General features: G+C 37.8%; 1 protein-coding gene across 1 annotated transcript in view; it reads right to left on the bottom strand.

Annotated features, from left to right (window-relative positions):
• Positions 1–16,794, bottom strand: part of LOC134223166 (NAD kinase-like) — a 107,367-nt gene that overhangs the window by 47,695 nt on the left and 42,878 nt on the right. Inside the window, exon 2 of the mRNA XM_062702303.1 lies at positions 11,296–12,254. Coding sequence (XP_062558287.1) covers positions 11,296–11,978 — 683 coding nt within the window. The 5' untranslated portion in view covers positions 11,979–12,254. The remainder of the gene's footprint in view (positions 1–11,295; positions 12,255–16,794) is intronic.

Genomic DNA, 16,794 nt, shown 5'->3' on the forward strand with positions numbered 1-16,794 from the left:
ATTTCGTTTTGTTTCGAACCAACAAAAAAACATACAGATATGTTCCGGTTTTATCAGCACGGTCCGTGGGTTTCAGTTGATAAAATCGGAACAGTGACAAAATCGGAATAATTTTCTTTGACTATTGTTTTAGCTAGAATCGTAAGATTTTCAGGTTATAACATTTTTAAACGCTAAGGGACTGTCCATAAACCACGTGAACATGCTAGTGGGTGGCAAGTAGGATGGCTCAAATTAGTATGGGAAAAACTTTTTATAATTTTTTAATGGGCCGCTCCCTTATTAAGTTCTATTTGATGCCCTGATGCTCTGGACAAAATTTCAGCCAAATCGGTCAACGTTTGGGCGGTGATCAACTCGTTGGAAGTTTATATGCAAAAATGTATGCAGAAACATCCAAAAACAGTGATTTGCAGTTGGACGACACAACTTACGATGAAGGACTATGATACGCATCAAGATCTTGAAGAATTTAATACAGAATGTTATGCAGAAACCCGAAAGAAAAAGTTTTCCCGGCTAAGTTATTAGCATTTCTCTGAAGTGGGATTTGAGCAAATTTTGTTTCTTTTACCTTTGAAAAGAAATAAATTCACGCCTACAACACTCCAGCAAAATGCTAATATCTTTACCTAATAAACTCTAATCTTCTCGCGGTTTTCAGCATAACATTCTGTATTTAATTCTACAAGAACTGAATAAGTATCATGGTTCTTGATCATAAAATGTGCCGTCCAACTGACGATCATTGTTTTTTGGATGTTTCTGCACACATTTTTTCATATAAACTTCCAATGAGTTTAGCACCGCCCAAACGTTGACCGATTTGGCTAAAATTTTGTCCAGAGCTTGAGGGGAACCAAATATAACCGAATAAAAGGGCGGCCCATCAAAAAATTTGAAAAAGTGTTTTTTGAGCCACCCTAGACTGACAAGGGTTAGTGAAAAGACATAGGAAATGTATATTTATCATCAAAGGTGACTAGTTGAGGCTCCTGGCAAGTAAGGAGTGCACCAAGGAAACGTCCATAAATTATGTTACGCAAAAAATAACCTTTTTCAATCCCTCCTCCCTTCAATGTCCGACTTTTTGTATGAAATTTCCAAAAAAAATGATATGAGTTATTATTTTTGATATTGATATTATTTTTCAAAAATCGGTACCTCTGAAACACCCACCACGCGAAAGTATATGATTCCCTCTTACATATCGTGGGTAAACTAAAATGTTCTATCGGGGGATCTAGAACAACTTTTATTTTTTTCGCTATTTTTGGTCCAAATCTCAAATGATAGCCGAGTTAGTCCCCCAAAAAATGTATAGAAAAATATAGAAATGCATCTTCGAACAAAGACATCATGACCAGATCAATCAAGGCTTATGCAATGTTTTCGTCATCGGCATATACCCAATCCAAGTCAATAGGCACATGCGCATCATGTAAATCAATTTTTTTTTTCAAATACGTGATGTTCAACGTATTCCGAAACGTTTCCAAGTTCAACCCAAAGTATCTACCGGACAACCAAGGCTTTTTGCAATGTCTTCAACATCGATATGTACTCAACCTGGTTCAAAAAGCATGTGCGCACCACGCAAACTCAAATTTCTTGAATTACAGATGTTCAAGGTACTCCGAAACATTCTCGAGTTCAGCTCAAAGTATCTATCCGGTCAATCAATCAAGGTTTTTGCAATGTTCTTATCTTTGGCATATACTTAATATATCCAATAGGAATAATGTAAACCCAATTTTCTGGAATACGAGGTGTTCATGGTACTCCAAAACGTTTTCGAGTTCAGTTCAAAGTATCTGCTAGATAAATCATAACTTTTGCAATGACCTCATCGTCATTATGTACCAATTCCAATTCTAAAAGCATAGGATCCTGATTTCCATGAGCATAAGATGTCCAAGGGGTCGTCAGTTAGCCTTGCGAGGATAGGCGTAGGATTGCCGGATCTCCGGAGATGGAGAGTTAGATCCGGTCTGGTCTAGGATGTTTTCGGGTTGGGAACATTCTAGATTCCCTGGACATAGTGTTTCCTTTATACTTGCCTCACAAGATACATACTCATTCAATGGCGGGCATAGAAAAGCTTTTAATTAATATCTGAGGAAATGCCAATAGAATACTAAGTTGAAAAGCCGGTCATGCTCCACTTGGAATGTAGAGCCATAGAAAAAGAAAAAGAAGAAGAAGATGTCCAAGGTTCTTCAAAATTATCATGATATCTACTAGATGCACAATTACTAAGGAGATGTTTGTGTCGAGCCATTTGGCTGCGGATTTTTTTGTTGAGGCGTATAACGGACTTGGATGATTATATTAAACAATACGACTTCCAGGATATTTTAGCCAACCGTAAAGGTTTGCAATGGCTAGTACCTGAGACGAGACCGGCAAAGACAGCTTCTTTTTCCTTGGTTTGACACTTGTTCTTCTTTTTATCACAATTGACCATCGAGTTTCAACTGTTTCCTTGACTGTTTCACCTAAGCCCCGGGTGGACTCTTCAGATCACAATAAAAGTGTATCCAATTCACGAATTAGTAAATTCATTTTCATAAGGATTTTTATACCGGAAAGAAAACACATTTTTATAACTGATTATTAATAAGCTAAACGGATGGTTTGGAAAACTCGTTTAAGTGAAAAAGTCTTCGTAAAACAAAAATCATGCGGAATATTTTATTTGGGATACCAATACTTTCACACAAAAAGCTGCTGGCTGCTCCTGACAGTTCGTGACAGCAGTTGACTGGCAGCAGCTGAAGTTACATTTTTTCCTCTTTGCAAGTCCCGTCCCAGGCTAGTACAAGTGATGGTTGAAGTCATATAAGCTAAATGGACTCACTGGGATATCATATCTAACAGAGAGAGTGTGTAGAATGAAGCGCACGTAAGATATATCGATCCTGTGCGAACAGTAAAAACGGTTGTTTTTCTCTGTGTTTGAATTATCTACGCTCGCTTGAAGTGATATTCTAGTGCTCTAGTTTCGTGGACCCTACAGATTACACCACGATCGCCGACATTTGTCGCTAAATTAGTGATATTTTATCACCCGGCTTTTGTGTTCCATTACAAAAGACAGTTTATTCGAGTGGTCCTGTGAGTGTGTAGAATCCCGCCATGACAGACAAAGAACATGCAACACGACTTCGTAGTAACTCACTCGTTAAAACTGGGGCGAAGAGTGATGGTGAGATGACCGTTGCTGAGCTTGCTAACCTCATGCAATCACAACTCGCTTCCAACCAACGAACAACGAAGGAAGATTTCAAAAAACTGGGAGACTCTCTTTCATCAATATCATCGGAAATGAGTAAACTGCGAACGGACCTCGCCTCGGACATCGACAAATTACGTGAAGAAAATAATCAATCATTCACTAAATTGTCCACCTCGGTTGTAAAGGTCAGAGAGGAAACATCAATAGCTTTGGATAGATCAGCTCGTGTAAATGACTTGGTGGTGAGCGGAGTTCCTTTTGTGGATGGAGAAGACCTTCTCTCCTACTTTCACACATGGTGCAGATCGTTTGGTTACACAGAAAGCAATTTTCCATTGGTTGACATTCGTCGTCTCTCGAAGGGGACCACCACAGCTGGAAATGTCTATATGATCATGATACAGTTCGCAATTACTGTCCAACGCAACGATTTTTACTTCCGCTATCTTCGATCCCGTTCTTTATCGCTCACTGGAATTGGATTTACGATTGAGAAACGAATTTACATTAACGAAAACATAGGACCTCACATCCGTGATCTGCGAGCCAATGCGCTGAAGCTTAAAAGGATGGGAAACTGCGAGAGGTGTTTACACGTAATGGCGTGCTCTACGTGAAAAAGCTGGGGAGGAAAAGTTACTGCTATTACTACTGAGAGTGAGCTCAATCTGCCGTCATCAACCCGATCCTAAAAAGTTTCTGTTTATCCTTCCTCTCCTTCCTATTAATCCCATGATTCCACTCCTAAAAGTCTGTTGCTGCTGTTGCTGTTGTATGCTGGATGCTGGGCGCTCAATGGCGCAGGTAATTCGCAAAAAAATTGATGCTGTTTAATAGCTTAGTCCTGGGCGCTAAATGGCGCTGATTATGCTGCTACTTCGATGTCATGCTGCTATCGGAGTGATTAATGCGCTCGATAAAGTACTTCAGCTGGTATAATAATGCTTACCGTTTTTACTGTTTGTTTTTTTGTATGTATTAAAAATTTAAAAGTTTGTATATTATGAATACTGTTATGTTTGAAGAAATGCTCATACTCCATCCTCTTTTAATTGCTGTATATTATTTTCTCTGTAATGGCTAATAATTCTAGTTCCTACATCTCGACGAACTGGTGCATTCCCGGCACCGTTATGAAATCCGCTTTAATTGGAGATAAGTTGTCCGTGTGTTGTATGAATAGTCAGAGTTTATGTGCTCGTAAACTATGCAAAATTGAGGAATTACGAAAAATTGTTGAAGTGAGTAGTGTCGATGTAATATGTGTATGTGAGACATGGTTGAACGATAAAATTGATGACTCTATCATGGCTATTGCAGGATATGAGTCAGTAAGACATAACAGGGTAGGTCGTCTAGGAGGAGGCTTATTGCTATATATTAAAAAGATTTAGCCTACAATTTTATTCCTAAGTCAAACAACCAGATCGGATCTATAATTACTGAATTTATTGCTGTTGAACTGTTTTTGCCAAAAGGAAAAATCTTATTGACAGTAGTTTATACCCTCCAGAAGTTGACTGCACGAACATCATAAGAATATTTACTATAGTCTTTCGGTTTTATTTATGAACAAGTTTTTCTGTTAGGAGATTTCAATACTAATATGTTAGTCAAAACATCGAAATCGGAGAAGCTTCAAAATGTATTGTTCTCACAATCACTACAATGTGTGGGAAGCGAACCAACATTTTTTCATACGAATGATTCATCACAACGATCACAACTGGACTTATTACTTACAAATGATCCTTCAAAAGTTCTAAGATTTAATCGAATTGAAGCTCCTGTGTTTTCCAATCATGATCTACTATTTGCGTCTCTTGACTTTAATACAATTTGCTTGCCAAAGATCATTGAGTTTCATGATTATAAATCGATCGAAATTGATCCATTAGTAAGTGCTTTCAATTCAATTGACTGGATTGACTATTATCGAAATATTGACTCTAATTATTTACTAAATTTTTTGGACTCAGTGTTGATTAGTCTCTTAGACTCTTTTGTTCCGATTCGCACTATATCGGCTGATAAGAAAGTGAATCCTTGGTTTGACTCATCTATATGTAGAGCAATTGTTAACAGGGATTTATTATTTAAAAGATGGAAATCAAGTAACATTCAATCCGACCATTTGGCGTTCAAAATAGCTAGAAATCGTATTAATACTCGGATAAGAACTGCCAAACAACGCCACTATGAGAAAAAGCAACCATAAACTTCCGTCAAAACAGTTGTGGCAAAACATAAAAAGTATTGGAATTGGAAAAACAGAAACTCCTGTAATTAACAATTTCACTGCTGATGAAATTAATAACTTTTTTTGTGATAACTTTTCCTCTAACAGTACTATTGTGAATCATTCAACTGTCGATCATAGAATAAATGAGGATTCCTTTTACTTCAACCATATCAATGAAACTGATGTTGTTCATGCTATGTATTCTATCAAATCGAATGCAGTAGGACTGGATAGGATTCCAATTCAATTTTTGAAAAATATTTCCCCCATACTGATTAAACCTATAACACATCTATTCAATTCAATAATTACTACAAGCGTTTATCCTGATAAATGGAAACTATCGAAAGTTTTACCTATAAAAAAGAAGCAGAATTGTAACTCGTTGGATAATCTGCGGCCTATCAGCATATTGTGTGCACTGTCTAAAATGTTCGAAAAAATCGTTCAAAAAGATATGCGTGGGTACGTAGAGAGAAATAATCTTCTAAATAAAGTTCAATCTGGTTACCGTTCAAAACACAGTACCAAAACAGCGATGCTTAAAATAATAGACGATATTGGAATAGTTCTTGATAATGGTCGTCCTGTAATTCTCATTCTACTGGATTTTTCAAAGGCTTTCGACACAGTGTCACACTGTGTTATGTGTAACAAACTAAAAACAAAATTTAATTTTTCGGAGCAAGCAGTAAATTTAGTGAAATCATATTTAACATCTCGAGCTCAGACAGTTTTTTACAATGGCACTTACTCCAATTTTTCACCGATTTTATCAGGAGTACCTCAGGGCTCGATTTTGGGACCGCTTCTATTCTCTTTGTATATAATGACTTAACCGATGCAGTTCGAAACGGTAAAATTCATTTATTTGCAGATGATGCCCAACTATATTACGATTGCTTAAATACTAGTGCCATGGAAATATCAAGGAATATCAATGGAGATCTACAAAGAATTCATGAATGGTCTTCTAGTAACATGCTAGCGCTCAATTCAAAGAAAACAAAAGCTATATTTATAAGCAAATGTTCTTTTCATGAAACACTAAAACCACTTCTATTTTTAAATCAAGAACCTATTGAATATGTTCAAAATGCTGCAAGTTTGGGTATACATATTCAATCCAATTTTGAATGGGATAAATTTGCGTTGTCGCAATGTGGAAAAATTTTCGCTAGTTTGCGTTCACTTTATGGAACAGCATGTTTTCTGAGAACCGATATTAAAACAAAATTGTTTAAAAGTCTTATACTTCCACATTTTATGGCGTGTGACTTTTTACTAGATGAACTTTCTTGGTTTTCTTTCAATAAGCTTAGAGTTGCTCTTAATACATGTGTACGTTATGTCTTTAATTTGAACAGGTTTTCAAGCGTTTCTCACCTTCAGCATTTGCTAATTGGGTGTCGATTTGAAAACTTCAGTAAACTTCGTTCTTGTTTATTTCTGCATGGTCTACAGAGTACAAAGCAACCAGATTATTTATATGAAAAACTACAAATTTCTAGAAGCAATCGATTTAGAAAATTCGTTTTGCCGCGACACCGCACGTCTAAGTATGGGAACTCATTTTTCGTTCGAGGTGTAATTCACTGGAACACATTGCCTAATAGTTTATCAAAAGAAATATCTTTCACGGCATTTAAAAGAGGTTGCATGCAGCATTTCAAATAATAGGAATTATATTCATTTAATAAGTAAAATAGTAAAAATATCAGCAAAACCAAAAAAAATAAAAGCGCTTATTCTACTAGTAATAATCAATGTAACATAAAAAAGACTGTCAGTCTTAGGTTACGAAATTTTGGTCAATAAATAAATAAATAAATAAATAAATAACATCATTCAAAGGTTGGATCATTGGATAAATCCAAGTCGTTTTGAAAATTTGGTATTGAAGTAATCTGATATCCATGACGTTTTGAAGAGATGTAATACAGTCGATATCGAGATGTGGAACAGAAGTTTCTTCCAAAATTGTTCAAAAGTACTATTAAAGTAACCATGAAAATGTTATAGTACGGCATCATTTGTTTCAAAGATTCGATGTCGAGTCTTAGAACATCAACTCATGGAGGGTAGCTTGTAAAAGAATTATCGCGCTTAGGATCTTTGGGATAAAACTGTACTGATCGATTTTCTTAATCGATTTTTCTTTCGTTATTAACTCAACTTATTTCAAAGCTACAATCATGAATGTTGCTTCTGGTGCAATCTGCAAGTATCCTTTATCGTCCCAAACAATGAAATCGAAGGTAAAAGTTACGCCCCTATGATACTAAGCACGAGAATAGAGTGATATCCTACCAGCTCGATGGAACTGCTTGAATGTTTAGTGATGCACGGATATATCATTTAGGACTTGGTTGATCGGGTAGATCGCATGTTCGAAACTCCAGCTTGTAAAAGTAATAAGAACCATTATATCGACTCGACGGACCTGCTGGGATGTTTAGCGATACACAAGTACATCGTTCAGGACTTGGTTGATCAACTAGATAACATGTTCTGAGCTCCAGGACGTTTTGAAGAACCGAAAAGGCCTGTAGTAGCTTGTGAAAATAATGAGTGAAATACTATCGGCTCAATAGACCTGCTGGGAGGTTCAATGATGCATGAATACGTCGTTCAGGGCTTGGTTGATCGTGTATATTACATGTTCTGAACTCCAGAGCGTTTTGGAGACCTTGAAATAGTTTAGGTTTATTCAAAACACGATCAATTTATGTTTATGTTTATGATATTTTTGAACATATATATCTCAGCTTAGGAAATTTTTAAGGGGAAGTCGATGAAGAGAATCCTCTCTTGTTAGGTACGGCTTTATTACCGCCCTAGCACTATACACATTTGGCCAAAAACTAAACCAAGTTATTTTATTTTAAAAGCGAAACCTCTAAAAAAAGTGATCGATAGAAACGGACTAATTTTGTTGACGAAATCGGAGCGTGACAAAATCAGAGCGTGACAAAATCGGAACGTGATAAAATCGGAACATATCTGTATCATATTTCATTTCATTTCATTTCCACATGAATAAGTGTGATATCACATACCCCTAGTTTTCTCCACTTTTAATAGAACTTTCCTAGAGATTTTTATCACTATGATTATTTGTCCATCAAATGTTTCCATGGTAATAAATGGAAAAATACCATTTTTGTTCCAGTTATTGGGGATTAAATTTCTAGTTATCAACCAATTAGTTAAACTTTTTCAATAATCAAGCGACGATAAAATGAGTTGCAAATGAAGTTGTTCTTCTTAGTATGAAGGAAACATTTTACAGTGTTCAGTATGTAGGTTTGGTGCAAGTTGCTATCGAGATGTCAAAAATTGTTGTTCGTAAATGAAGCAGGCAAAATACGAAGCTTTTGTGTCATTTTCAATAGTTTATATAGAGATGTCACGCGATGTCTACATATCTGCCCTTTCAAAGCATGAAACCGTGCGATATCTGCTTTATTTTTCTGTTTATTACCACTCCCAACTCTGCGGATCAAACGAATATAATTTATTTATCCAGTAGTTCTTTATATCTCTTAAAATTATTTAAACATTTTAATTTCATGACGATCATGATCTTCTCCAGTACTGGTTTGGATATATTTTCCCTTTCCTTTCAGGAGTGTACGAATACTTATAATGTATATTTCCCACGTAAATCGTGATCTCCCTCATTAGACACCTTCTAAAAAACACATTCTTATTACGTATGGTTCCTCTTTTAATAGATTTTGCGAAGTAAAATATTGAGGACTTATGCAAGAATAAAAACAATTGGCATTCAAGTCAAAAATCATAAATGTGTAAAATGTATATACCCACTGATAAAGAGAAAATCAAAACATAAACATTTTGTTTTATTTCAGCTGCAACGTCATGGTGAGATGCAAAAAAACGGGAAGACTTTGCATTCTGCACACTATCGAACGCCTGTTGTCAAAATACAACACATCAAAGCGTCTTACTAAACTCGTTTCAAACCGCATCGAACCAGTACCAATGCTTTAAATCACACCACATATTCATAATCGCGGTATTTACGTTACCTAACTGAATCAACAGATGGAAAAATGCCCTAATCGAGCTTATAACACAGTTTTAAAACAAAGATCACACGGCACAATAATCTCTGCTCGATCCATTATCACGATTGATGATTCGTTTGCCTTTGATGTCCGAAGGTACGTCAAAGTCTTCTCCATCGTGTAAATACTATCAATATTTAATTATGCGCAGTACAGTTGAGCCGTTAATACGAAAAGCTGCATATGTGAAATTTTTCTTATACACATTTGCCTCAATTTGTTATACCGAGTGAAATGATTATTTAAGTTTAACCAGTTTAACTCTTGAAATTCAATGCAAATACGTCAAAAGTTCGTTTTCGAGTTAAAAAAAAACTTGCAACACTGTGGCAAGAAAAAGGCCAATAATTTGTTTACTTTTTTAACATTGAACTCTCGGGTGATAATTCTGCGTGTTATTTTATGCATTTTCTGTAAGTTATATAAATAATCTAAAAGCAACACGATTTGAAAATTGAAAGTTCAAAATCATTGCTTTATATGGGTTAGAAGCAGTAAGAAAAAATAATTATTTGAACACGTTTGTTATAATAGTGTGTATCAGTTGAGAACACTCAACGGCTGCAGTTGTCCATTAGCAGATGCCTGCGGTATATAATTCACAACTGGATCTCAAACAACGAGCTCCATCGTCGTTGTCACCAGAGGCCGATAGCAACAGAAATTCGGAATCGGAAGTGGGGCTGGGTCGCCCACGCTCTACGTAGGGGCCGAAACGAAATCTGTAAACAAGCATTAGACTGGAACCCAGCGGGACATCGCAGCAGAGGCAGACCCAGAGGCTCATGGCTTCGAAGCCTCAATCAAGAAATAAAAGAAGTCGACCGAAATCTAACCTGGCGACAGGTTAAAGCGATAGCTGGACAACGCCCAGGATGGAGATCTTTCAAGTCGGCCCTTTGCACCAACGGAGATGTACAGGATCCATAAGTAAGTTTGTTATAATCAGCGAAAAAAAATATATTGAAGCAATTTTTAGAATAGCTTCGCTTTATTCAACTCAAATTTTACCAAAAATATCACTCCTTATCTCACCTACTGATTTCATAAGATGTTGTCACTATAATTACTTTATTCTGAGTATAATATTTACGCTCAGGGTTTGTCCAAATAGTGTAGTAATCGAACCTATATTAAAAAGGAACCTTTTGTGCATAATCTGAACCAGTACCAGAGAAAAACTAATTTATGATCATAAGCATTATACTTCGCGTCGTGAAATAATAAAACTGACAATTGTGCTTGGCTTCCGTTTTTAATGGGGTGCCCTTGAAAATACGAGTGCATTTAGTTTTGGACTTCGGAAGGCTTCACCTTAACTTCCCTGTGCATTACGTACAAAATCACAAAGCAGGATGGTGGTAGCTGGATTGGAATCATTCACAAAGCCATGTGGTATACGAATGAATGAAACAAGCTTGGCTTAGAATCCTTACACTCAATAACTGTAGGAATACTTTATGAACACATAAGTGCAAGGTGGCAATGTTGTTTGAGAGATGCGATGCATGTTGAAGAAGTAGAAGGATATGATCGCCATTATCATGAGCAGTGTAATTACTTGCAAAAAATATCTGCAAAGTCACGTATTGAAATATGCTTCAGGTACATTCACGGACATATAATTTCGCAAATAAGATAACGGTTCTTAACCATTCAACCACTAGAACCATTCAGAACAGAAATTCAACAATATTGTAAACAAAAGAGCAAACACTTACGGCCACGTGCCGGATCTCCTGCGGCGCGTCTCAGACGAGAAGTACCCATCGTCGTTGAGATAGTCGTCATCGCTCCATTCAACATGTTTGTATGAATTGCTGCCGCTGCTAATGCTGCTGCTACTGCTGGCCCCACTTTTGCCACCATTATTGATGATGCTCGCATGTTCGATCGTGGCGGTGGAATAACTCCTACTGCTGACGGCCGAACTACTCTGGCTATTCCGGTTGCGGTGTTTGATCACATGCACATTGGACTGGTGCCTGCCGGCACCGGCCCGATGGTGCAGTGGATGACCTGACGTCACCACCCGTCGAGGGTCTCCAAGGTACGTCGTGGAAGTGTTTGTTTCACAGGTACTGGTACTGCAGCTGCCGCCACCGGTAGGGCTCTTTTGCTGCGAAGTTTGTCTTGCAGTCATCGTAGTCGAACGAGTCGATTCAAGTTCGCGGCCATTGGTGTTGTTGTTGTTGATTATGTCATCCGAAGTGGCCGAACGGGATTGAGCGGATATTTGCGCCGACGAAGGCGTGGCCGGGCCATGCTGGTGGTGCTGACCGTGACCGAGGGAACCATCGATGGTCGCCGATTTCTGCCACCAGGAGGACAACTTGTAGTGGTTACGTTCTTCCAGTCGTGATCGATGCAATGTCGCAAGGTCAACATCCGATAGGTAAGCCATTTGATCGGATTTGTAGGAGCACTCGCCGAAGCACTAACGCGAGTTAACGATCGAGCACCTTGACTTTAGTGCTGATTGGTGGTTTATATTCTTGCACTACTCGGTACGATGATCACCACTGGACTGTTAAATTAAGCATAGCACGGTTCAACTATCACAGCAATCAGTCCATTTCGTTTCAGATGGTTATTCGGCTTGTGCGCCGGAGTATAATTACACTAATTCACTTGATATGTCCAGGGATCACTGATTTAGTACACGCTCCGTCGTCAACATCTGTCGAGTAAATGATTTAGTAATTTGAAATCGAGATGATCTTCTCGCTTGAAGCCCCATATAGTTCATCGTTATCAGTGAATGAGAATCACAACCATCGGCAGCACCATCCAGCGGTCACTAGTCCAATCAACAGTTTGTAAGGGTATGCGGTACTCTTGTTCTCTTTTTACCAAAAAATGATTGAATGGAAAATATCACTAACTGTTAAAATATTGATAGAATTAAAACAATTGCCGCCATCGGGGGTGAGAATGGATCATCGCTCTCACCGGCGGCCTGTAGGTCGGATAACATAATCGTTCAAAAAAGTCTCTTATATTTTAGTCTTCTTGCCCTCAGATACATTCAATCTACTCTACAAGCATTCTAAGTAGTTGAAACAGTGACCCATTCTTACCCCCATTTGACCCATTGTCACCCCCGGCCCCAACGACGGTTTAGCATAATAAACCCAAGAAGCGAAAATGAATTGAGGGGGTCCCGTAGCGTAGTTTACTACACGTTCGCCTTATAAGCGAATGGCCATGGGTTCGATTCCCAGCCCCTCCACCAAACCCTCGTCAGTCGCCGTAACCGCAGTCCCTACGGTTTTTGGGGGATGCGCCTCATCACGGCTGCCTAATGACGACTGACTAATCTGATCTTCTTGTTCTTCTCGTATTTCTCCCCGTGTTTTATGCAGAAGCAAGCTAGAAATTAAGTTGGGCCGTAATAAGAAGTCAGCACATGCTTTTTTTGTGGTAGATCGTCGACAAGTTCGACTCTCGCAACGGAAGCTGTGTCAGCTCTCGGAGAACTTATTGGTTTCCTGATGAAATTGATTTTCAATGTATGGAAATACATTATTCTATTTATCTATATATTTTTTATTTTCATTAACTTTTAATAAGAGCAAGTTTTCTTCTTCTTCTTCTTCTTTGCATTACATCCCTCAGTGGGACATTGCCGCCTCGCAACTGCGAGGTTTCTAAGCCATGTTACCATTTTTGCATACATATATCATGAGGCTAACATGATGATACTTTTATGCCACGGGATGATGAGAAAATTGCCTAGACCGGACCGGGACTCAAATCCAGCCACATGCAGCATGACCTTCCTTTGTGGCCGCGCATCTTACTAACCAGTCACAGTGAGTAATTCGAGAATCACATTCTGAAGAATATTTTGAGCACATCGCAATGAACGCCATTTGACTTATTTGTCGATAAATCAGAAACTGATTTAAAAAATGTGTTGCATGGTAAACAGTTAACGCGAAAATTTTCCCCCCACTACGCGTTTTACGTTTTGTTTTTTTTTTCGCTGATTTCACTTCCCAGGTAATCGTAACCTTTTCATTAAGCCGTACGTGCAACAAGAAACGCACCAAAAATATTAATAAGAAACGAACTGATAAGATCGCTTTTCGCTTCTTTTAACGACTTTAATTTCATTTATTTTATCATTTTTGTTACATACATTATTATTGTTCATGACAAGTAGTCGGCCACAAAGCCCTTCATCTTCGCAATTTTTTTTTTAATTTGGTTGAATCATATTAGTTGCATTTCATTTTTCGCACAAGACACATATTCATGCAATTGTAGGCAATGAAAAATAATTCAATGAGTATCTGTATAAATGTTTATGACATTTTGATTTCGTTCGGAAGTCCAAAATTATTCCGTTCAGAAGCCCCAAAAGATTTCGTATTGAAGCCCAAAACGATTTCTTCCGGGATAACGAAACAAAGGATTTCGGAAAAGCATTCCGTTTGCAATCCCAAAACAACTCCATTGTAAAGCTCAAACCAATCCGTTCAGAAGCTCAAAAGGATTCCGTTCATAAGCACAAATAATTCTATTCGATTACAAAAAAAATGTCCGTCCGTTCTGGGCCTCCGGAAGGAATCTTTTCGAACTTCCGAGCTGAATCTACTAAGCGAAGTCCTTTATGGCTCCTAAATGAAATAATTTTGTGCATCCGAGCGAAATATATTTAGATTTTCGAACGAAAACCTTTTGGGCTCCTAAACAAACCCCATTTGAACTTCCGAGCGGATTCCTTTTAAGGCTTCCGAACGGAACTGTTTGTATCTTACAAACAGAATTCTCTTGTTTATGTTTTGGCTGCCCGAGGGATTATATCTGGAATCCCAGGAAAAATATCTCTGTATAAAAACAGAGTTCTGGGATGCTAATTGTCCATGATTCAAGTTACAAATTGTAAGAGTTTCAAGTTAAGAAAACTCCCCAAGTTCCGAGATATGTGAAGCAAATTGTCCGAGTTCCAAGAAACAAGTTCTCAGAGTTTCTTGAAGCAATTTGTTTTAGTTCAACGGAGCAAATTGTTCGAACTCTGAGAACCAATTTTTTCGTGTTCCAAGAAATAGTTTGCCCGAGTTCCAGAAAATTTCCTGACTTCCGAGAAACTAATTATCCAACTTGTTACAAGTTGTGTGAGTTCCAAGTTAAGCAGTTCCAAGATCCGAGGTATGTGAAACAAATTGTCTGAGTACCTAAAGCGAATTTTTCGAGTTCCAGTAAGCTAATTGTCCGAGTTCCGAGTTAAAAATTGTGTGAGTTCCAAGTTCCGAGATATGTGCAGCAAATTGTCCGAGTTCTAAGAGCCAAATTCTCAGAGTTTCTTGAAGCAATTTATCCTAGTTCCAAGGAGCTGTTGTCCAAGCTCTGAGAAGCAAATTTTCCGTGTTCAAAGAAACAGATTGTTCAAAGAAGCAGAAGTTCAGGTAAATCTCTCGACTTCCAAGAAGCAAATTGTCCAAATTCCGAGCTACAAATTGTGTCAGTTCCAAGTTTAGCAAATTTTCCAAGTTCCAAGGTATGTGAAGCAAATTTCCGAGTTCCAAGAGGCTAATTGTCTAAGTTCCGGGATGCAAATTGTTCGAGTTCCGAAAAGCAAATTTTCCGAGTTAAGTGAAACAAATTGTCCGAGATCCAAGAAGCAAACAGTCCGAGTTCCAAGATGCGACTTTGTCGAGTTTTCTTAGAAGCAAATTGTCCAAGTTTCTGGATAGAAACAGTTTAAATTTCGAGAAACAAATTGTCCGAATTTTAAGAAACAAATAATGCAAGTTCAGAGAAGTAATCTCTTCGTGTACTACGAAACAAATTGTCCGAGTTCTGCGAAGCAATTTGTGCAAGTTCCAAGAATAATACATCTTCTTCTTCTTATTGGCATTACATCCCATACTGGGATATTGCCGCCTCGCAGCTTAGTATTTATTAATCACTTCCACAGTTATTAACTGCGAGGTTTCTAAGCCAGGTTACCATTTTTGCATTCGTATATCATGAGGCTAACACGATGATACTTTTCTGCCCAGAGAAGTCGAGACAATTTCCAATCCGAAAATTGCCTAGACCGGCACCGGGAATCGAACCCAGCCACCCTCAGCATGGTCTTGCTTTGTAGCCGCGCGTCTTACCACACGGCTAAGGAGGGCCCATACATACACACACATACACACATACATACACACGGACAGCCAGACATGTTCTCAGTTCGTTGAGCAGAGTCGATTGGTATTTAACACTATGGGTCTCCGGGTCTTCTATACAAAGTTCGTTCTTGGAGTGAAATGATAGCCTTTCGGTACTTTGTTGTACGAGAAAGGTAAAAAGCTTTAATGATAATGTTTTAACAAAGATTGGATAAATACTATTAGAGTCTCTGAAGAAGGTCCCAAACGGACCGAAATGTCGGACAAGATGAAATAACAGTGTTTTGATTTTGTCAAGACTGAAAAGCCATCTCTAAAAGCATATCGTGTTTTTGGCCAAGCGGCATTCAAACAAATGGCTTTTCGCCGAATAACTTTCGACTAAACGACAGGAAAGTGTTCGGCAGAATAAATTTTGAGACTCATCTGGCCGAAAATGATCTTTAGCCGAAATAGATAAACGGCCAAAAAATCGTTTGGCCAAAAGGTCAAAAAATTCCGTTTGCCGAAAAGGTCCTTTGGCCGAAATGGCCATCTGTATGAAAGGCCATCTAGTCGTATGATCCATTGGGCCAGATGGGCCTTTTTATCAAATGACCATTACGATCAAACTGCATTTTCAGCCTGTTGACTTATTAGGCCAAACGACTATTTCGGCCAAACAACCTGTTTGGGACAACGACTTTTTCGGCCGATTGTCGCTTTGGCCAAATAAAATTTTTGATGAACCCGTTATTCATTTATACCTATTTTGCCCGAAATGTCTTGTCGCCGAATGAATTTCGGCTAAACGAACCTTTTCCATTTTTTAGTAATTTTTCGAAGCATTTTGGAAGAATTTCCTATGAGCAAAACAAAGAATTTCGAGTAAAAATTCAAAGAAATTCGTTAAAAATTCCGAAAAACAAAAAGCTTTTCGTAAAAATTTAATAATTGAATATTTAACTTTAATATTTAATTTGAAAAATTTCTGAAAAGGTTTAGTGGAAATTCACTGCTTTATTAAACGAACTTTATTGTTTTTTTTTCTCAATCCTGCATTGAATAACTGGAACAATAATAAATTATTCTGTCTATACGTAGTAAGCAAGA

The sequence above is a fragment of the Armigeres subalbatus genome, chromosome 3 (genome assembly GCF_024139115.2).
Source record: "Armigeres subalbatus isolate Guangzhou_Male chromosome 3, GZ_Asu_2, whole genome shotgun sequence".
Lineage (NCBI taxonomy): Eukaryota > Metazoa > Arthropoda > Insecta > Diptera > Culicidae > Armigeres > Armigeres subalbatus.